Raw genomic sequence first — 20,446 nt, 5'->3', positions numbered from 1 at the left:
CACATGCAGATGGATAAGAAAAGATGGAATAACATGAATGGTTAATAGAAAGGAGAGAACTTTGGCAATCCCCTTGAGAAGGACGGAATGAGCTTTTGCTCAACATAACACACCGTGTGTGTTTGAAGGCATCGCTCCTCGGAGCATCTTGGCATATTGCCACTATTTTTTATATAAAAAATTAAATGAAAAAGGTGTTATTGGATGGGGGAAAAAGAGGGTATCTATTGGGCTGGAGCGTATTTTTAATCTTAATAAAAAAAAGCTGCTTATAAGAATGTCTATTTTTATTATTAAACGTGTAGAACAACACAATTTCCTTTGTCGGAATTTTTTTCTTTTTTTCTTTTTTTCCTTGATATTCTTGAAACATTAGAATGGGTTGTTGTGGAAGTAAATTAGACCAAGATGAAGTAAGCTTGTAGAAAATAGAAATAAAGCAAAAAGTGAACAATGTTTAATAGGAGGATATGAATGCACCTCTATTAAATGATGATATCACCAGTGACAAGTAAAAGTTAAAAAGTATAATGTTTCAAAAACTCATTATTATTTAGTCGAGTTAATTATCAAGCATGCGAAACTATTGATGCACAAAAAGAGCAAGAGTTTTGGAACAGTGTTATTGATAAAACAACACAGTAAGAAAAACTATCGATGGAACCTTTTTGGTTAATTGATTTGTGTAGAAATTTAATTGACATTTCAAATACACAAACTGATCTACTCCAAGAAACTGATGTACAAGAAAGAGTAGAAAGATACCGACAATTATTAGGTCAAATACAAATCAAACAAGAAACACCAGATACCACCTATAGCAACAATGTATTGGATATCTTAAGCAATGCAAAACCAAATGGAGGCATGGATGATGACCAAATAGACTGGTTATATCAAACAATGGATGAAGTACAAGATGCGATTCAACGTATTGATATTGAACCAGTGGGAGATATAGTGATTCATTTAACAATGACAGACACAAACAATAGTTCAATTAGAACTTATTAGTTTATTATTATAATTTCAATAAATCTACACGCACTCGCTCTTCTATATTATCACTTGGGTACAAAATCACTCGAGCATAACTGCCTGATGATTGATGTTTGGTTAAATAGCTTGGGTTTATACAAACAACTTGCTCTATATTCTATCTCTTCATATCAGTACGTGCCTTTTAATCTATAGATATGATATTTACCTTCACAAAGTATTTAAATTGGGAAGGGATAATCAAAATATCTGGTTTCCATGATATTTGAATGTCCAGTAATCTCGAGGAATCAATACTATCCTCTTCTGCGTGAGGAAATAATGGATAGTAAGTGTGTTGTTGTATCAGATGTTGTACTAATCTACTAAATCGATCAGAATGAACCGAAGATCTATTAAAGAGAAAGTAAGCATACGATAAAACATCACAACCTTACACTTACTTGAATATTTCTTGCTTGGCTAATCTGAACAAGACATCAATGTTAGCAAGGGATACTACATGCCCGTTAACACTGATACTTGATGGATTACTCAACAAATGAATTCTTGGGTGTTGTAAATCTTTAAGTGGTGGTTGAGGAAAGAGTGGATAGGTCTGTATGATATCATCTGCATGTGGTAATAACAGTACTTGAGTGTTGCTGCATGCATCCAAAAGATGTTTGAGTTTAACTTCAACCTGTTCACGAAACAGATCCTCTGGTAAAGTGGTTATTTTGCCTTTGGCAATCAATGGATGCTTTGCAGACACAAAGGGCCCCATCAAGAGTACAATATCTGGTCTTTCTTCCATACACATTTGAATAAGTGACTCTAAAGGTTTAAAAGATAAATCTCCATCCAAGGTGAATGGACCGGCTGCTGTGATTATCTCTATCGGTTTTCCTCCGTTACTTATCAATTCCAGATTAGCTGGATTGATTTTTTGAGGTAAAGGAGGCTAAAAGAAGATAAATAATAGAGTTGATATGGTATATAATACTTTACCATATGAATACATTCAACTTGAAACGAATTTCCATTGCGATTAAAACCTTGCACGCCCACGATTTGGCCAGGAAACAAGGAGTAGTCTTGTAATTTGCTCAAATCCAACTTGATTCTCTTTCCCATCCCAAGTTCTTTGGAAGTTTCCAACATGACAGACTCTGCATTCAATTTACCCTCACTTGCATCAGAACAAATACGACCAAAGGTAAACGTGGCTACCTGACTCTGTTGAATGGGAGCCGAGAATTTTTCATGAAGTTTATCAGATAATAGCTGGCCCATGAAATCAAGTCGATCATTCATTTCGTCTGCCTTTTCCCTGATTTTTTCAAACATATAGCGATAAGGTTCAATGGGTTTTTGCAGGTGCTTCAAATCGATCTGTGGTCTTTCGTTCATGACTACTCCTCGACGCAATAGTTGTCCATTGTATTGTCCGTCTATTTGATGAGATTCTGGTCTATTTAAAAATTGACTGGTTGCTTGGGATCTAAATGAAAGATGTCAACATAATGACTATTGTTGTTTTATGTTTTCTTACAGTTTTGTATCTACTGCTTCAATGGACGATGTGCTGAACATACTATTGTCTTGTTCTTGAGTAGTTAGTCCAAAGTCAATACCATATTCAGACAGATCCATAGGCACAATTGATCTCTTTGTCACAGTTCGGTTGCTTGGCCCTGTACGTCTCTTTTTCAAGGTTCGATCGAATTCTCTTTGAAGCGCATTTCTTAATAGTTTTACATAAGATATCGTGGGTTTTAAAGAAATGTTGGCATTTAAAGCATATGATTCCCATTTGAACTTGACTTGTTCTGGTGTTAAGGTAAATACTTGACAAATGGAATTAACTAGCAAAAATGAATTAGGTTTAATCAAAAAAGATGTCAATTCTTTTTACTTTCACGAATGACTTGCAAATCAGTAGACATGTTTAGACCAAGTAATTTAGCAATACTCTGTTCGTTATTTATGGTTGTCATTTTTTTTTTTTTTGTTCCTATATAATTAAAAAAAAAAAAAAAAAGTATTTAAAAACGCGGTTTAGGCGCGTATATGTTTCTAAAAAAAGGGGACTGTGTATAGTGTTGCCTGTGTCATTTCGCGGTTTTTTCTTCATTTGTTCAAAATTAGGAGCGCTTATCTTTTCTATAAAATAGACAAAGCAGAATGGTTGACGAGAGTGAAGCTGACACTATAGAGCGAGAGGAAGACTTTTATCCTTACAACTTACAAACCTTGATTAATTTCAATAAATACTGTGAAGCCCAAGTGCCCTAAGTTAGATTGAAATGGCGAAATGTTAGCTCCAAAAAATGATTGAGCTGGCTAAAAGTATCGAGAGGCAGTACAATGTATATACTGACACTAAAAAATGCCTCTTGTATACTACATCAACTTCAAATTCTTTAAGGTTAGAAAGGCAGTTATCTATTAGATTTTTAGAGTAAGGCCGTAATTTGAAAACAGAGATTTATTTAATAAACACCTATGAGATTAAGGACTTCACCAATAAAAGAATAGACTGAAGAATTAATAAGAAAATGACTTGTAGTTATTCATGAGTCGATTATAGAACAATTCAGAATACATATAAAGATAATAAACGTTTATTTTATTGTACAATTATTAATCCTTTTTAAAAATCCCTAATCTAAAGCGGGAAATATTGCTGAGCGTACTGTTCAAGTTTGAGCACAAAAGATTAAGAATTGAACGCGAGTAAGGTATTTATGAAAAGCAAACGAGCAAGAAGAGCCAATTACAGAATGAGCATAAAGATTTTTTTGTCCACCATTCCCAGGCAAGGGCATCAGATGCAGTAGATAGTTTGGCAAAGGGCTTTGAAGATCTCAACTTAAGCGATGCAATTATTGATGATTTTCTATTGAGGGAGGATAATTTAACAATAAAAAAGTTGCATTTCATCCATCCGCAAGAATGATGAGGATAGGTTTCAGAAGCGTCTAGCCTGAGTAAAAAAAAAAATAGGCAGAAAGTGCTATGGATTTATTGAGGAATTATACTTTTATCTATAAATTTAGCTTTGATATCAAAGTGGGAAGGTTTAACAGCATCCTGGCACTGAGAGTACTGTACTCCTTACCAGTAATTTCTTGACTCTGAAATTAAAGGGTCAAATTTTTTCAAGTACTTTTTCTTACTGGTTTCATACTATTCATATTATGCTGACTTGTGGCAAATTTCATATGCAATTAAGTGCTTCTCTGATGCTATTTTTCTCCTGCATCTATAAAGCTACCCCAAAGGATGGACATGCTGTCTATAGATCGATTAGCGGAACAAGGAGAAGCCCCTCATCCTATTTGTTCAATTTTTAAAGGCTTATTTGAATCGTTTACAAGTGATATTTTAATGCAAAGCAGACAATTAATGTGTTTTCATACTACAATGTATTGAATGATGCTTTCCTGGAGTATAGTTCTAGAAGGAGCACTAAGGCCAAAAGAAGAAAAAGCAATTTTATTTTTAAATATGTACAAAAAGGGCAAAGTTTTTTTTTTTTCTTTGTGATTATGGTTCATGATTATTACTACTATCGTTTGAATTCATATTATAATTTGATAGATAAGAAGAAGCTAATATAAACATTGGTCTTCGTTTTGGCCCTGAGCCATTGTTGCTATTATTTAAAGGTTGCGGTGGAGGTGATGTGACTGTATCTTGTTTTGGTGATTCAGCAGACTTGTTTACTGATGTCTTCTTCTTTTCCTTCTTGCCCTCATTATTCAGTAATTTATTTATATCGGCTGCATGTTTGGATGCAAGTTGACTGTTCTTTTGCTTGGCGACATTAAGATTATTCAGAATAGCGTCATCTGAAGGGTTGTTTACACTGGCTGTTCTTTCACGCGCCATTCTAAGTGCGCTATGTGCCAATCGAACGTTCTTGCTGTATCGAATCTTTTTTCCGTTGCTTGTTCTTTTGGGGACTGTCGTTGGTGACACAAACTCGAGTGGTTGCGGTGAAGGAGCATCGAACAAGGTGTTATTTAACTTAAAGTTATCTACTGTTGGCATTGTATCCAGAAAAGAACTTAGGTCCATCATGTTTGCCTCCTCTTGTTGCTGCTCTGGTTGCTGTGTTGTGGATGGTGATTGGATAGTATAATCTTGACCATTGCTATTCGACAAATCTAAAGAGTCAAATAGATCGCTATTAAACATTTCATGAAATAGTGCCATCTCATTCATCGAGGCATCTTCTATCTTCCCTGCTTCTTCTGGTTGCTGTTGAACGAGATTATTATTGTCTGGTGTTGGAGGTATCTTAATTTGTAATCCAAGCGACATATCTTGAATAATTCTATTTAATCGTTTGACTTCCTCTGTTAAATCATTGATTGATTTATGCAGTCTACCGCAGTATCCTTCACAGTGAATATTTATCTGATTGAATGTACCTATAAAGGGACAACCTTCATGAGCATATGGGCACGGATAAGATTGGCATTCATTTTGGTGTTTTTGTAGATCTTTTCTTAAAAATGGTTGACATAATGGCATGTTGTTTGGACATGTTATTTGTTGGTATGGGCACTGTTCTACATGCTGTTTAATGTTGACATTGTTTAGATTCTTTTCAGTACATCCATTTTCCACATTAGGACAAATACAAGGAGCATATTCACACTATCAGTAGAGAACAGTTTAGAATGCTGAATAAAAAGAGGACTTGTTACCTTTTCTGCATGGTTATCTGCTATAAGTCCCTGCCATGAACAACCATTAAGGTAATAAGGACATTGAATGCGTAGTCGACTGATTTGTCTTTGTGCAAATTTTGATAATTGAAAAGAATTCTTATCGAGTGAGGTGAAGCATAATGGGCAAGAACTTTCTGTTTCCAAATGTTTTTGAATGCACTTTCTACAAAACAAATGATCTTTTCTTTTTCCGTTAATAAAGTTATTGCCTATTCTTTTTTTAATTTTATTCAAATCACCTTCTGGACAGTGAACTTGTATAGGTTCATCCAAAATGTCTAACAAAAAAAGATTCAGTTGAAAGGATTTTAGGAACTGTTTCAGTTTTACCTTGACAAATACCACATAATAGTTCAGGACAATGTTCCCCAACTAAAAGGTCTATATTTTTTAACATGAAAATGCTTTCTAAAGGAAAAGAGAGAAAATATTTTAGAAAGACGCGACAAAAAAAAAAAGAAAAAAAAAAAAAGTTCCTTACCCTAAATAGGAATGTTAAAAAAACACGACGCGTTCAGAAAAAAAAACCGTTTTGCAAGACACGTCCGAAAAAAAAAAGAGTGGAGTTTCTTTTAGCGAAGCAAAGTATTTAAACAATAGAATCAAAAAATTCCTTTTTGATAGTTAATGTGTTATTACATTATCATACAGTTATATGTATGACATATTACGTATAATATTCTTTCCCGTGGTCAGTCTTCTGATATTTTATAAAAATAGTCTTGTCATTTGTACTTTCAATGTATTTGAATAAAAGAACTTGGCAGAAGAGTTTACATGTGAGAAAAAATAAGGTTTACAGAATCAGGCAATGGATTTGTTGGAATAGTAGTTGCCAAAATAACAAACGATTACTACAAATGAATCCCACTTTCTATTTAATTAATGTATGTTTAGTCTTTTATTTCTAACAGATTCTCATAAGTTATACTTTTATATTTTATTTTTTTATAGTTGCTCATAATATTTTTAAAATAATAATTTGTACACATGTAATTATTAAAAACCTTTTCAAGTTGAAATTATTTATATTTTTGATCTTTCATGAATTTTGAAAGCAAAGTAATCTATATTTCTCTGCTTCCTTGGTACTTGTAAATCTTAAATTGGATGCACATACACTTGTAATTGTCAACGGTTGTCAAGGAAATGCACTTTTACTCAGGAACCATCCCAAGCTTCTCTATTAACAATGAATCTCCGATTTAAATTTATTAGTATCATCATGCACAGAAAGGATCACCTGAACAAATAGGGAGTGCGCCCCCTCAATATTAGTGACCACAAGATCATTTCCATGATATAAACCATACCACAGCATTTTTCTTTTTTTTTTTTTTTTTTTTTTTTTCTTCTTCTTCTTTTCTTCTCATAAGTGAATACAAAAACAAAACTTTTTCCTTTAATTTTTCTCTACCTTTTCTTAATCCTTTTTAAAGTACAGGAAGAAAAAAAAAACAGACAAAAAGAACCGTTAGAAACAATAACATTATGTCTATTTGCTTCTCTACGGATTTATTCAGATTATTTCATGTTAACAAATTTAAAAAATTGGCTATAATAGTTATTAAATAAGAAAAATCAATTACAACATAAACATATTTATTTAAAGAAAAAGAAAAAAAAAAACTTAAAAAACAAAAAAAAATACTCAAAAAAATACCAAAAAAAATTCAACATTTACATTTTCATGGCAAATATCAATTTTATATCGCTTATTTTATCGCTTATTGGACTTGGAACTTCGACAGAATCAGATACAACAACAAACAACAACGAATCCTCTTGTAGTTTCTTGTCAGCTTCTACTTGCATTGTAGACCCTTCAAATGATGAAGAAAAATGGTTAATGAAAAATAATTTAAAGAATGATGGTGTGGCTCACAACTGGTTAAACCAACTTTCAAGCGCAACCCTTTGTCAAATATTGACTTCTGCAATCACTGATTATCCTCAAATTGCTGATTATATTCAAAGTTATTATTATGTTGAAAGACAGCCCAGAAGAGAATGGGTCTCAGAACTTGTATCATTGACAAAGAGAGCAAAGGAGATCGCTCACTCACTCGATCGCTGCAGAATAAGTGATCAGTTCAGTCGAGCATCTGAAGTGGCGGATTCGCTTCACCTTTTACTTCGTCAATTTACACAAGATGTTTCTGTGCATGGGCCTTCTCAGGTCGCTTTGTTTGGTTTGATTTTGCTTGCTCAAGAGAGTTTGAATACTCCTGCCGAAGTACGTCAGCAGATATTTTCTCATGACAAATTTGGTAGAGTCTTGATACTCGAAATGGCTAGTGTTTTAAAGAATTTCAAATTGCCCTTGTTGCCCAATGAAGATTGGTATCAAATTACTTCTCAAAAGCAAGATTGGCTTGCTACTTTAGAGAGAGTATGTTTAAAGATGGCTAGATACGATGTTACTTGGGAGTATAGAAAAGAATATCAAGATGTACCCATAATCGCTTCACGTTATTATAAACATTATGTCCATTAATATGTTATGCATATATGCCTATTACATGCATTATTTTTTTTTATTTACTCATTTATACACATTCATCATTTTATTTTATTCTACTCGTATAATACACAGTATTTCCCACACGGCTTATTCTTGCAAATTTAAATAATAAACTTTCTCTCTCTTTCTCCATTGGAGCTAAATCCATCAAGAATGGCGTGATTTCTTCTAAAGTCCATCGTTCTTTAGCTTGAAATAGCGTAAAGAACCTTTTTGCTGCATCAGTAGATAGTTCTGAAGCAGGGAAATATCGAATGTGCTGCTCCTTTTGTTGCATCTTTATTCGTTCTTCCGTAATGAACAATCCGTCAATGTATTCTAGCTTAGGTATGAATATATCATGTCCAAGCGTTTTCCATACTTGTAGAAATTCTTCAAGTCGCCATTTTTTATCCTAAAAAATGACATATTTAATCATCCACAAATGAAACATGTATCATTAATTTACTCTTGGATTAGAAAGTAGCCATTCACCTAAAAAGCGACAGATCTTTACTTCGTCAAATTTTAATACGTTATCATCTCTAATAATAGCAAATACACTAAAAGCAGCCTTCATAATTTCGTCTGGAATATACTCATCTTCCCCAATCGCTTCCTTTTCTTCCATGACACAGTCCTTGGCTATATCTAATGTGATGTTTTGTATATCGAGTGTATGGACCAATGCATTTGTTATAAATGAATCAAATAAACGAAATAGCCATGTCTTTTCAAATGTTCGACAGTATCCCTTATATTCAAACACTCCTCTTTCTTCTAAACCTTTTCTTAACTCTTTTTCACTTGCTTGTACGATTGATAGAAGTTCTTCAAAAGTATAAAAAGTCTTTTTTTTTATGTTAGCTTATTTTTCTCTTCTATCTGTAATTATATACCTTTGACTTTGTATTTTCTTCGTTGCTTTCTCCTTCATAGCATGTGCCAGATAATAAGCCATCAATTCTACCTAATCTTGCAAGACAAGGTTGTAGATCAATGGTGCTGGATACATTATCTCTGGCTAAATAACAATCCTCGTCCTTGTTTACTAAAAGAACAGAGTTGGAAATATGCATTTGTCGAATTGCAAACGTTTTATATTCTGTACACAAGACTGCCTCGTCATCTTCTAAACCTTTGATAACAAGACTAAGATTAATGATTACTATTGCTTTTTTTTTTATTGTTAATTGAAAATGTGCTTTTTACGTGTTGCCAGATTCAAATGCTTGTATTTGTTCAGGTGTAGAAAGCTCTATTAACTTAAAAGAATCCTTCACAAAATTCTTTGAAAAGGATAGTTTGAGTGGTTCCATTAGAAGAAAAAAAATCCTTTTTTTTTCTGTTCGCGATCTAGTGTGGCATTTTTTTATTATAATTTTTGGGGTATTTGAGACTTTCAACAAATTGGCTTTTCATCAAAGAACTGTTTCTCAATGACTAGATAAGTTCGTACAGCATTGAAAGTTTGGCTTTGGATGTATAGGGAAAATGCTTTCTTCTCAGCCGTATAAACATTGCTCATTTCTTAGAAATCTTTTCAGCTATTATTTCTGTTTTTTTTTTTTTTTTTTTTTTTTTTTTTTTTTTTTTTTTTTTTGTGAAGATGTCCAATCCATTACTTTATTACCAAATTGATCCTCCCCACACACCCTTCCTTTTTACTGCCCTCGCTTATAGATCAATTATATACCATATCATTTGAATTCATGTTATTACTGTTGTTTTCGCTGACTTTAAATAATAAGAAGATAAAGCAATAATTTTTATTTTTATGTCCAAATATCCAAAAAACGCGGTATTTGACGTATGATCACACTTTGTATTACTATTGTCCCAAACATAACACAGTTTCTTGCTTTTAGTATTTTTTCTGCTGAAAATGGATTTTTATCTTTATTACATGTCCTTATCAGCTTATAATATCTTTCTTTTTCCTCCAAACAACTCTTCTAAAGAACTAAAATACTCAATCTCTCGTCCAATGCAAAAAAATTAAATTAAAAAATAATTTTTGCCCTGAACATCATTTGTGGAATAAGGTTAGCATTATTTAGGCATTTTTTTTTATTTAAATGATCGCAATTGTGATACATACATAGTGGGATAATCTGCCACGTTAAGGGAAAAAGGGACCCGAGCAAAAAAAAAAGCATGGATGTCGTACATGATTTCCCGCTTTTACCCTTTTTTAAAAATGAGGTGAGGATTTCATTACAATGGAGAGTATAGGTTTATTGTGACACATACAAATAATAATACAATGCCACTATCCTTTAACCAAAGCTTCGAGACTTTTTCTCTTACTGTCTTTTATAGAATAATCGAAATCCGGAGATGTTAGTCATATTACATGGACCAACGAAAAAGGGTTTCTCCTATTTTGTGTTTTTTTCCAGTGGACAGGTGTGTTTAGCATTGGGTTGCGTTTAATTAAACATAAATGAGCTTTTTGTATTGAACTTTCCCAGACTAATTTTACCCTGAAGTAATACAATTTTGCCTTGGTTGTTTGTACATACAGTCAAAATCATTCAAGACAATTCCGTTATATCCAATTTTTTGCTTTTCAAGCGGTTCTCCATCCTTTTTCGAATAATTGGAATGTTTAGCAAAGAATGGTGCGATGCGTTATTTTGCTTAATTGAATCTATTTACGGCAATTATTATGAAACGGTTTTTGAAGCAGGTTATTTATCTCTCAATTCTTTTCACAATTATTATAGAGCTACCTTCCTTTCACTTTTAAGTTTTTGAAAACAAGTTATAAAGTCATTTACTTCTGATATATTGTCCGCACTTTTATAACAAATAAAAAACCACAATTTGGTGCCGGAAGCACTAATATATTATCTAATATACCTCTTTCATCGTATATAATCCAAGCATGAGTATCTTTAAGAGTAACAAAAATAAGAATGCATTTTGGGAGGATATGAGGGAATTATAAGCCAAAAAACTTCATTTAGAACCTTCCGCGTTAGTAATCTCCCAATGAATTTTCAGATCTTTAGAGAATGAGCAGCATTGCTGTATCCTTTCAGATACGGAAGAGCAAAGCAATGAGGAAAGTGAAATGAAATTTGACACTGCAATAGAATATAAGACCAGAACAGCTTGGATGAAGCCATCATTCTGGCAAATTTGATATTATTTTGTGGGGCAAATGTGGGGTATATTCCGTTTGCATTGACGATCAAATAGCTACACAAACAAGTCTATTTACATATTATGGAATGAGAACAGCATGCTGAGGATTAAGAACTAAAGAGTAAGCTTTGCAAGCCCATACAAAATGCATTATACATTCCAAAGGGAAGAATTAGAGACAAAATCAGCCATGTCTAAAAACAGATACAAAGATAAATTGTCAAGCATCTAAACAATTACAGTGAAAATTCTGTTGCTGCTTTAAATGACATAGATGAAGATTGACGCAAAAATTTGGTAGAGTTTAGTGCTAAATTCTGTAATTTATAAACTTCTGATGAACAAATGCCTCTTTGTATACAAGAAAATAAAGACACCATGCCAAGATTTTGATTTGCAAAGAATTGTATGTTTGTATGTAAGACAGGCTTCAATTTGCACGGAATCTGTGATTATAGACATTTCAAGAAAATAGAAGCAGTAAAGCAAGCAACTGCTGCTAATAAAGATCTACCCATTAGTATTCCCGGTACTGTTGCTTATGTAAATTCTTTTGACATCTTTCTAAGATGTCTTGAACATTTATAATAAAATGAACTTAAACTTCGTGAGTAAGTAAGAAAGGTACAGCGCTCTTAACTTTAAATGGATAATGTTTTACTAATGGTGCATTATACATACTTCAGGCAGGCCGTGTATGTTTATAAGAAAGGAGGGCTTTTCTTTAGATCTGAATACAAAAAAATGACATGTGTACTTCATTTATTTATAGAACAAGGGATCTCCTTGGAAAGGATCGGGAAAGACTGGGAACAGGCCAACACTTTAGAATGTTTAACAGCTCCGCTAAGCTGAGTCAGTAATTTCATTTAGTATTTTTTTTTTTTTTTCCTGTTTTATTCTTCTTTTTCTTCTCGGTGGTGAAACATCATTGTTTAATTAAAAAACCAGCTATTTGAGTGAACGTCGCATCGCGAGAAGGTGGAATAAGGACATATACAAACAACAATAATAAGCATTACACTCCTTAAAATAATGGTTGAATCATCAGATTTTGCGATCCGAATTATGGATCGTATCAGTATGATTGGCATGTGGGTGGCTGTACTAGTGTCCTTGCGAAATTTGACAGTTGCCTATCGACAATATCGACGAACAAAAGGGTTCATGTAAGCCATTCGTATTAAACAATAGAAAATTTTTTGTTTACAATTACAAAGTCACTTGATAAATATAGCCCAAGTAGTTGTACTTTTGATTCATCGATTTATATTTGGTATTGTACCTGTATTTGAAATAACAACTTGTAGATTTTGGCCACTTCTTGTATCGTAAGGCAACAATGTACTTTACTAGTATTCATTATTAATTATTGCATTCTAGATTATGGCATTTAGGTATATAAGCATACATAATTTGAATGAAGAAGACTAAAAATTCATATAAAATAGATTATATTTTAATTTATTTAACAATGTTTAAGCGATTGCTTATCCTTGAAACAGATCAAAACTCAAGATGGATTAAAATGTTTGGTTTCTTGTTGATCGCTTTTCGTTTTGCGGATTGGCCATACGAATTAGCATTTTATTCTATTCAACAAGAACTCATGGATCAACAAGTTGAATCCGGTGCAAATTGTCTTGCAGCTTGGTAAAATTAGAGTTTATATAAAAACTATTCCAATTAACATACAGTTGTCCAGGGGCACAGGTGTCATCATTGTAAATTTTGTATCAGATTCACTAGCTAACTTATTTCTAAGTGGCATGTTTGTTAAAAGGTAAGCTTAATTAGGTTTTTACTAGTATAGCTTATATAAACAATATTATAGACTTTATGTTCATATCAAAAGATCACAAAGTGTAATTAGTCACAGAAACAAGGTCATTGAATACATTGCTCGTAAATCTTTACTTTGCTTAGCCTTCACATTCGTTGTCAATCTCGTTATGAATGTCCTTAAAGTATCAAGCTTTATGGGTAATCGATCCGATGTAAGCTAATATTCTTTACTACATATACGTTCATTTATTAACCTTCCTCAATAGACATTTACAGTCTATTTTCAAGTAATTGAATCAACACTATTAGTAGAAGCATTAAGAATTGACTATACTTACCTTTCCGATAAATCATTCTGTGAACATTGTGGTATGATCATTAACTCTAATAGCCACAAAAAAAGCAATAGTAGTCCACAAAGAAGTGGTCGTGCAAGGATGCCTTCAAAAATAGTGGACTCTTCTTCTGATATACCAATTACAACTATCCGTAGTGATTATACTTCCCATAATCACCACTTAACTTAAAACCCTATTAGAATAATATTTGTAATCCCTTAATAAAATCAGCCACTTTCCTTACTATCTCATATATATCTTGTGATCCATGCACTCAAAATAAATCTGAGTAACTGTAATGTCAGATGTTTACATAAAAAAGATGGTCTGTGATCGCGATAATTACTTTGTATGACAATTAAACAATTTTGATTTGAAGTTATATCTCATAAATTAAAATTACTTTATAATGAAAAATAATATCAGAAATCAAAGAAGAGGTAGGGAGCTGCCTTCTTCACAAGCCTTTGGAAAATATTCAAGTTTTTAAAAGAGAATTTGCCAAGACACTGTCTTACAAAATTTTTTAATTCAAATTGACCATTAATAAATGTATAAATATGGCTAGCACAAAAAAACAGAAACCTTCCTATTGAACCAGATCAGTCCACCTTATCCAGAGCCTAGGTAGGTGTTATGAAATAACTATACACTTTTCTAAAATCTAACTCGCATGCTGTTCGTCTAGAGACGGTACAAGCATAAGCCTCAAATTGGACATAAAAAGTAAAGACAAAGAAGATCTGTTGAAAGAAACAAATCAAATGCTAACAAATTCCAATCAACTGACAGCCCGGAGTTTCAGGGTATAATTCGAGTCGGCCGAGATGCCTCTTGGAGACCGGGTTTGGACCAAGAAATCTATTTGAAGCACTTAGAAGAGAAGACGGATGAACAATTTGCCCTCCCTACCAGCACCGTTGATTATTTGAATCTGGTTATTGATGGTGTAAGATGACACAGACATACCATACTATGGATATTTCACTGATTATTATTCTACAAAAATAGGTTGATTTAAAGGAGTATAAGAAGAATATGAAAGATGATCCAAACGAAGATGAAGATGTCTCTAATTCCCTGGAAAACAATTTTAGAGCATAGTAATAACCACTCTAGTTACATGAAGGCTTGAAGATAAGTTTGTTTGCTAACATAATAATTATAGTTTTGATATCTAATCTAGCAACCAATATCTCAAGGATACAGAAGCAACACTTAATGTTATGTTGATATATTCATTCTTGAAGGCAGTGGCAAAAGTAGTTAGAAAAGAGACAAGCTCTGGTGCAGAGCTGAAGGTGGAGGAAACGCCGCTTGTAGCAATGAAGAAGCAGGTCAAAGGCTATGACAAAGCCCATATTTACAAAGCAGACAGCACTATTAAACTGTGCAGCTTAAAAAAACTAGAAGTTCTTTTCCTGGAAACGTCATCTCATTTTGGCAGTGAAGCTAGGGTCAAAAGCTCATTTGATCATCACAAATGTCTTTTCCGTTGTCTATTGATATTGAAAACGACAGCGGACGAGTTCTATCTTGCGTCTACCGAAGCATTTTCTAAGCTCAAAGTACTTTTTGTACACGCTTCAGGTACGTTGTGTAATCCGTACGCTAATACATGATAGAAGTTAAGTGTAATAATTGCTTGTTCTGAATAGACAAGACAGTTTGCCTCTGGAGCTTGAGGTTTGTTGAAGAAGACACCGCCTACGAGTTGTGGCTAGAGGGATCTCTTGATCTTAAAATCAGATTTGGTGACAAGATCGAACAACTTCCAAAAGCACTCAACTTTTATTGGATGATGAAGGTAAATAACAAACATAGATTTATACGTTAATCAAAATAACCATTTTCACTCGATAGTGTTATCTCCAGCAAGCCGTCGAGGCTATAAGCGAGCTCAAGAGCGAGCACAAAGAGACCTTAAAGAGGTACAGGTTTAGTTCGTTGATTGTTGAAAACTTGTTTTCTTTCACCAATCCTAGTATTTTGAAGTTGAATGAGAGAGAAGACAAAGCCGGTATGGGCAAATTTGGCCCTTTTTACCAGAAATAAACTTTTTTTTCCTGTAAAGTCTATATCACGTTGCTTAAAAATAACGGAGTCCACTAACTCTGATTCAGATACTCTCTAACTATAAAATCCTGTCATTTTTTTCTTACATAATATTGCTTAACTAACAGTCTTGTTTATTTAAGTAACTGTTTGAGCAGCTTTGATATGCAGATTTAGTAGGCTAAGCAAGAAGCAATGCCTACTCAAGTAAGGCATCCAGAACTACTTCGCTTCTCTTATTCAACTATGTAAGCCAGAGTCAAGTGTAATATGCCCTACAGACCCGACTGTTAGTTAGCCCAAGAAGATTTTCTTTATTGTGCTAGGCAGCTTGTCTTACATTTCATACCACTATTGATGCAATTTCATTAATAGGTGCGGTCAACTTAAGTGTTTGAATGCCCAAGCAGCCTCTCAAAATAAGAAAGATTCAAGACGGTAGGAAAAAAAAAAAAAAAAAAAAACACGCCTTAAACCAACTCTCGAGATGAAGGGCCTAAAGCGACTACTGTTGGACATTACTTGAGATTTTTGGAGGTGACTCTGGACGTGAAGGATAAACATGACCAAATGAAAGCTTTTTTTTATATCATTATGGACAATGTGTCCATCCATTCATCCAAACAGATGACTTGGTTGATTGAAAGTAGAAGCAAAGATTACAAGCCTGTCTATCTTTCTCCTTACTCAACTGGACTTAACCCAATAGAGTAGTTTTGGGCTCTGATTAAAGGAAAAGTTAAGCGATATAAACTTCAAAACACTGAAACTCTTGAGGAGAGAATTGCTCATGCTGCAAATAAAATTCCTCTTCAGCGCCTCCATAACTTAATTCAACACTCAAAGAATCAGTTTGAGAATCGTCTAAACCAAATAACTATCTAAACATTCAGTATATGCTTTTTTCCAGTCAGGCCTCGAATTGGGAGTGGAACGACTGTATATTCTTTGATGAGTTTTAATAAACAAAAAAAAAAAAAAAAAAAAGATTTTACTTATTCAAACTCCGTTACATCATCAAAAAAAGCAAGACAGGGTCCTGCGAATTTTTTTCTCTTTTTTGACAGTTTATAAATAATAACTATAGTACTATGGTAAAGCTACAATTAGGTTTACTTAAAAGCAAGAAAAGATGCTAATTACTCATAATAATAGTCTGCTAGAATTATTGCACAAATTGTTGTTTCATTAGGATCCGTAGTAACAAGAGCATTTGTTGCTGCATACAAACAAGCTGCTGCTAGTAAAGTGTGAATCTAAATATTTATACCAATAAAAAGACTAACAAAGATACTTTGTGTAGATGCTGCCAAGAATGGTGGTAATCCTGCAGCTTCAGGTGGAAGAACAGGTACGAAAGAAGCAGTTCTTGATGCTTTGACTCGTAAAACCGGTATGTCAATGGAAGAGGCATGTCAAATCTTAAATGTAACAAAAGAGGCTGATTTTTCAAAAATTACAAAGGTATGTTTTGTCCATTTGTGTGTAGGGTAAAAAACTAAATTAAGATAGAGTTATGATCATTTATTCAGTGCTAATGACCCAGCAAAAGGTGGTTCATTTTATATTCAATCTAAAGTGGTTCGAGCAAAAGAAAGATTTGAAATGGAAAAGGCACAGGAATTAAAAGCAAAAGCAACCGAGGATGCAGCAGCAGCAGCAGCAAAAGAAGCAGAAGCAAAAACTCCTCCACCTTCATAGAATTACATACAGTGCACTCACAGATATTATACATAAAACAGATATATTTATACTCTTTCTCTTTATAATTTAAATACCCTTTTTTTTATTTCAATAAGAGCAATTGCTTATATTTATCAAAGGAAAAAGAAAATCTGATTTGATATGATGAATAGTAAACAACCGGTGTGCATAATTATGTCTAGAAAGCAGACAAGGCAACAAAGGTCTTGTTTGTATGTACAATTTTTTTTTATTGAGAACATAGTGTTAATTAAATACCACCCATATTTATATATTTGATATGAGTATAATCATCAAGGCCGAACTGAGATCCTTCTCTTCCTAGTCCGCTCTCCTTCACACCACCAAAAGGCGCATAACAATTTGAAATAATACCTGTATTCACACCCACCATGCCTGATTCCAAGCGTTCAGCAACTCTCCAGCAACGTCCAACATCTCGAGAAAAGAAATAGCTAGCCAAGCCAAAATTGGTATCATTTGCGAGTGTAATCACTTCATCTTCATCAACAAATTCAAAAAGAGCAGCTACAGGACCAAACGTTTCCTCAGAGTGGATTGTCATTGTGTTTTTCATGCCTCCCAACACAGTAGGCTCGAAAAAACTGCCACCAAGATGCTTACCTCCAGTCAGTACTTGGGCCCCCTTTTGGACGGCATCATTAATATGTTTCTTTACTTTTTCAACGCCTTTATCATTGATCAATGGCCCGTGCGTGGTATCAGCGTGGAAGCCGTGGCCTACTCGAAATTGACTAACTTTTTCAGAAAGACGAGAAGAGAGTTCATGGTAGATGCCCTTTTGAACATAGATACGGTTGGCTGATACACAGGTTTGTCCTGTACCTCTAAATTTACAAGCAATGATAGCTGCACACAAACATATATAAGTCTTTGTTTATGAAATTAGTAAAATCTATTTACCGTCAATAGCCGCTTGAACATCAGCATCATCAAAGACAATAAAAGCGGCATTACCACCTAATTCCATAGATACTTTTTTCATAGTATTGGCTGATTGAGACATCAGCAATTTACCAACGGCGGTCTATGTTCATAAATGAGTTAAATAGATGAATAAAAAAAAATGTGTCCTTTTCTTACTGAGCCAGTGAATGAAATCTTTCTAACAGTAGGGTTCGTACATAGCTCTTTACCAACATCAGCCACATGCTTATGAGTCGGGATGACATTAACTACACCAGCAGGGATACCTGCCCGTTGTGCAAGCACACACATAGCCAAAGCAGAATAAGGTGTTTCTGCCCCGGGTTTGATGACACATGTACAACCAGCAGCCAGGGCAGCGCCTACTTTACGCGTGATCATGGCAATAGGAAAATCTAGATAGCATGGGTTAATTCACTCTGACGTCAAGAAAGAGTTGATTACTTACTCCAAGGCGTGATGATGCCCACTACACCAACTGGTTGCTTAATTGTCACAAAACGTTGCTGAGGAAGATGTGAAGGAATGACAGTACCGTAGGTACGAACGGCTTCTTCTGCGAACCATTCGAAAAAGGAGGCACCGTAGGCAACTTCACCTTTTGCTTCTGTAAGAGTTTTACCGTTTTCCCAAGTCAAGATGGTAGCCAGATCTTGTTGGTGTTCCATCATCAATCTGAACCATTTGATTAAAAGATCGTGACGTTCCTTTCCTGTGGTCGTAGACCATGATTTGAAGGCCTCGGCTGCTACGTCAATAGCCTCTTTGGTTTCTTTTGCTCCCAAATCTGGTAAGCTTCCAATTTCTTTATCAGTAGCAGGGTCTATTATATAGAATGTGTAAGCGGATGAATATTTAATTTTTTTAATTGGTACCCAAGACAGAAAATGTTTCATCAACATTTTTATTTGTCCATTCATTATTGATAAATGCAGCATGTTTAAGTAAACTAGGGTCCCTGAGCTAGCAGATGGGTCAATCGTATTGTTCTCGCTTCCAATTTGCAATGTACGAATAATTTTATGCATTTTACCTTAGGTACGTTCACAGTTGTAATAATGGATCTTACAGGAGACATTTGGAACCTTTTGGTAGGTGAAGTACGCGTAGAGCTTAAACATTTCTTAAGATATACGCTCTGTAAAGCAGATTTAATCATTGAAAAAGATAAAAAGCAAAAAAAAGTACATGAACATCAAACATCATCTTTACACTTTTTTGTGTCGGATTGTAAACTTTATTACTCAGCGCTGAGACACAATGCCTTTTTTTGTGAAGTGAGAAAGTCCGTTCTTACCACAGCAATTTGTTTCAACTATTTTTTATGTTGTCGTCTAAATTAAAAGCATACCACTCAACATGACGTGTAACTTACACATTAATTTTGTTAAATAACTTTCAATAAAATACTACTACAAAAAAGTGAAGTGAGAAAGTGGTAGGCAAATTGTATTCTGATGACAGACAAATGACTTCGTATTGAAGATTTGACAGCTTGAAGCGAGCAAAGTTATAAAGGAGGAATAGTTCAATGCTATCTATTGAATATTTTCAAATTACTTATTTATAAAAAGAGAAAAATTAAGAGATACTTTTACTCGCTTTACTTTACTAACCATTCTTTCTTCCTTTTCTACTCATGTATCTACAGTAGTGGGCTTTTATCAATTTTATGACAAGGTTGCTTGAAATAAATGATTCAAAGGGAGACTTCTCTTTCCTTTGTATATTTAAACAAAACGATGAATGCTTGTTAATTTTTATATTATTTCTTACAATATCAAGAAACCAGCTGCATTTCCTAATAATGTCGAAGATATACGTGTTTAAAGAAATTTCTATAGGTGCAATAAACAAGAGAGCAATTGCTTATATAAAAAAATATCATAAATGCATTTTGTAGGATTTCTTTAAAAGAATTGCTTATGTATCTACTTAAGTATATATTCATTGTGGAATTAGTCGCATTGAATGCCCCTTTCACTTATTTACTAAAATAACTCGACTGTTTCGGAGCAGCGTGACAGTGAAAGTGATGTTTATGTGAATGCGGTCTACATGCTCGTAGTCTGTTTGACTAATGCTTTATGTTCTTGTTTTACTCGTGATACGTCCGTGCTGCATAAAATAAAAGGAGGGAGGAGTAAGAGATATGCTTTACAAAAAAGCAAACTTACCATTTTGGGCGAACAAAAGAAAATGATTTTCAGCATATTGTACTATCTCTCATTCTCTCA

At 33.8% G+C, this 20,446-nt stretch overlaps 10 protein-coding genes across 10 annotated transcripts; 5 read left to right on the top strand and 5 right to left on the bottom strand.

Moving 5' to 3' along the window:
• Positions 1-377: 377 nt before the first annotated feature.
• On the top strand, positions 378-645 carry RO3G_05253 (uncharacterized protein; the record flags this gene model as incomplete). The annotated part of the gene is made up of 3 exons (XM_067659843.1): positions 378-413; positions 465-511; positions 558-645. The coding sequence occupies 3 exons, from the start codon at positions 378-380 to the stop codon at positions 643-645; spliced, it is 171 nt and encodes a 56-aa protein (XP_067515944.1).
• Positions 646-1,080: 435 nt separating this feature from the next.
• RO3G_05252 (uncharacterized protein) lies at positions 1,081-2,927 on the bottom strand (the record flags this gene model as incomplete). The annotated part of the gene is made up of 6 exons (XM_067659842.1): positions 1,081-1,098; positions 1,208-1,391; positions 1,443-1,942; positions 1,990-2,482; positions 2,534-2,846; positions 2,897-2,927. 6 exons carry the CDS (start codon positions 2,925-2,927, stop codon positions 1,081-1,083), a joined length of 1,539 nt encoding a protein of 512 aa, XP_067515943.1.
• Positions 2,928-4,530: 1,603 nt separating this feature from the next.
• On the bottom strand, positions 4,531-5,184 carry RO3G_05251 (uncharacterized protein; the record flags this gene model as incomplete). The annotated part of the gene is made up of 1 exon (XM_067659841.1): positions 4,531-5,184. The coding sequence occupies one exon, from the start codon at positions 5,182-5,184 to the stop codon at positions 4,531-4,533; it is 654 nt and encodes a 217-aa protein (XP_067515942.1).
• A 2,229-nt stretch (positions 5,185-7,413) lies between these two features.
• Positions 7,414-8,220, top strand: RO3G_05250 (uncharacterized protein; the record flags this gene model as incomplete). The annotated part of the gene is made up of 1 exon (XM_067659840.1): positions 7,414-8,220. One exon carries the CDS (start codon positions 7,414-7,416, stop codon positions 8,218-8,220), a length of 807 nt encoding a protein of 268 aa, XP_067515941.1.
• A 466-nt stretch (positions 8,221-8,686) lies between these two features.
• Positions 8,687-9,545, bottom strand: RO3G_05249 (uncharacterized protein; the record flags this gene model as incomplete). Its single annotated transcript, XM_067659839.1, has 3 exons — positions 8,687-9,076; positions 9,126-9,378; positions 9,439-9,545. The coding sequence occupies 3 exons, from the start codon at positions 9,543-9,545 to the stop codon at positions 8,687-8,689; spliced, it is 750 nt and encodes a 249-aa protein (XP_067515940.1).
• A 1,686-nt stretch (positions 9,546-11,231) lies between these two features.
• RO3G_05248 (uncharacterized protein) lies at positions 11,232-11,571 on the bottom strand (the record flags this gene model as incomplete). Its single annotated transcript, XM_067659838.1, has 2 exons — positions 11,232-11,447; positions 11,536-11,571. 2 exons carry the CDS (start codon positions 11,569-11,571, stop codon positions 11,232-11,234), a joined length of 252 nt encoding a protein of 83 aa, XP_067515939.1.
• A 1,282-nt stretch (positions 11,572-12,853) lies between these two features.
• RO3G_05247 (uncharacterized protein) lies at positions 12,854-13,691 on the top strand (the record flags this gene model as incomplete). Its single annotated transcript, XM_067659837.1, has 4 exons — positions 12,854-13,032; positions 13,085-13,162; positions 13,214-13,376; positions 13,431-13,691. The coding sequence occupies 4 exons, from the start codon at positions 12,854-12,856 to the stop codon at positions 13,689-13,691; spliced, it is 681 nt and encodes a 226-aa protein (XP_067515938.1).
• Positions 13,692-14,540: 849 nt separating this feature from the next.
• On the top strand, positions 14,541-15,557 carry RO3G_05246 (uncharacterized protein; the record flags this gene model as incomplete). The annotated part of the gene is made up of 4 exons (XM_067659836.1): positions 14,541-14,605; positions 14,689-15,092; positions 15,161-15,309; positions 15,366-15,557. 4 exons carry the CDS (start codon positions 14,541-14,543, stop codon positions 15,555-15,557), a joined length of 810 nt encoding a protein of 269 aa, XP_067515937.1.
• A 1,091-nt stretch (positions 15,558-16,648) lies between these two features.
• RO3G_05245 (uncharacterized protein) lies at positions 16,649-17,095 on the top strand (the record flags this gene model as incomplete). The annotated part of the gene is made up of 4 exons (XM_067659835.1): positions 16,649-16,651; positions 16,713-16,800; positions 16,861-17,021; positions 17,090-17,095. 4 exons carry the CDS (start codon positions 16,649-16,651, stop codon positions 17,093-17,095), a joined length of 258 nt encoding a protein of 85 aa, XP_067515936.1.
• Positions 17,096-17,511: 416 nt separating this feature from the next.
• On the bottom strand, positions 17,512-19,287 carry RO3G_05244 (uncharacterized protein; the record flags this gene model as incomplete). Its single annotated transcript, XM_067659834.1, has 6 exons — positions 17,512-18,131; positions 18,186-18,309; positions 18,366-18,604; positions 18,658-19,032; positions 19,085-19,172; positions 19,243-19,287. The coding sequence occupies 6 exons, from the start codon at positions 19,285-19,287 to the stop codon at positions 17,512-17,514; spliced, it is 1,491 nt and encodes a 496-aa protein (XP_067515935.1).
• Positions 19,288-20,446: the final 1,159 nt, after the last annotated feature.

The sequence above is a fragment of the Rhizopus delemar genome, genomic scaffold (assembly GCF_000149305.1).
Source record: "Rhizopus delemar RA 99-880 supercont3.3 genomic scaffold, whole genome shotgun sequence".
Taxonomy (NCBI): Eukaryota; Fungi; Mucoromycota; class Mucoromycetes; order Mucorales; family Rhizopodaceae; genus Rhizopus; species Rhizopus delemar.
The sequence above is the reverse complement of the archived record's forward strand: the minus strand, read 5'-3'. Positions and strand labels throughout refer to the sequence as shown.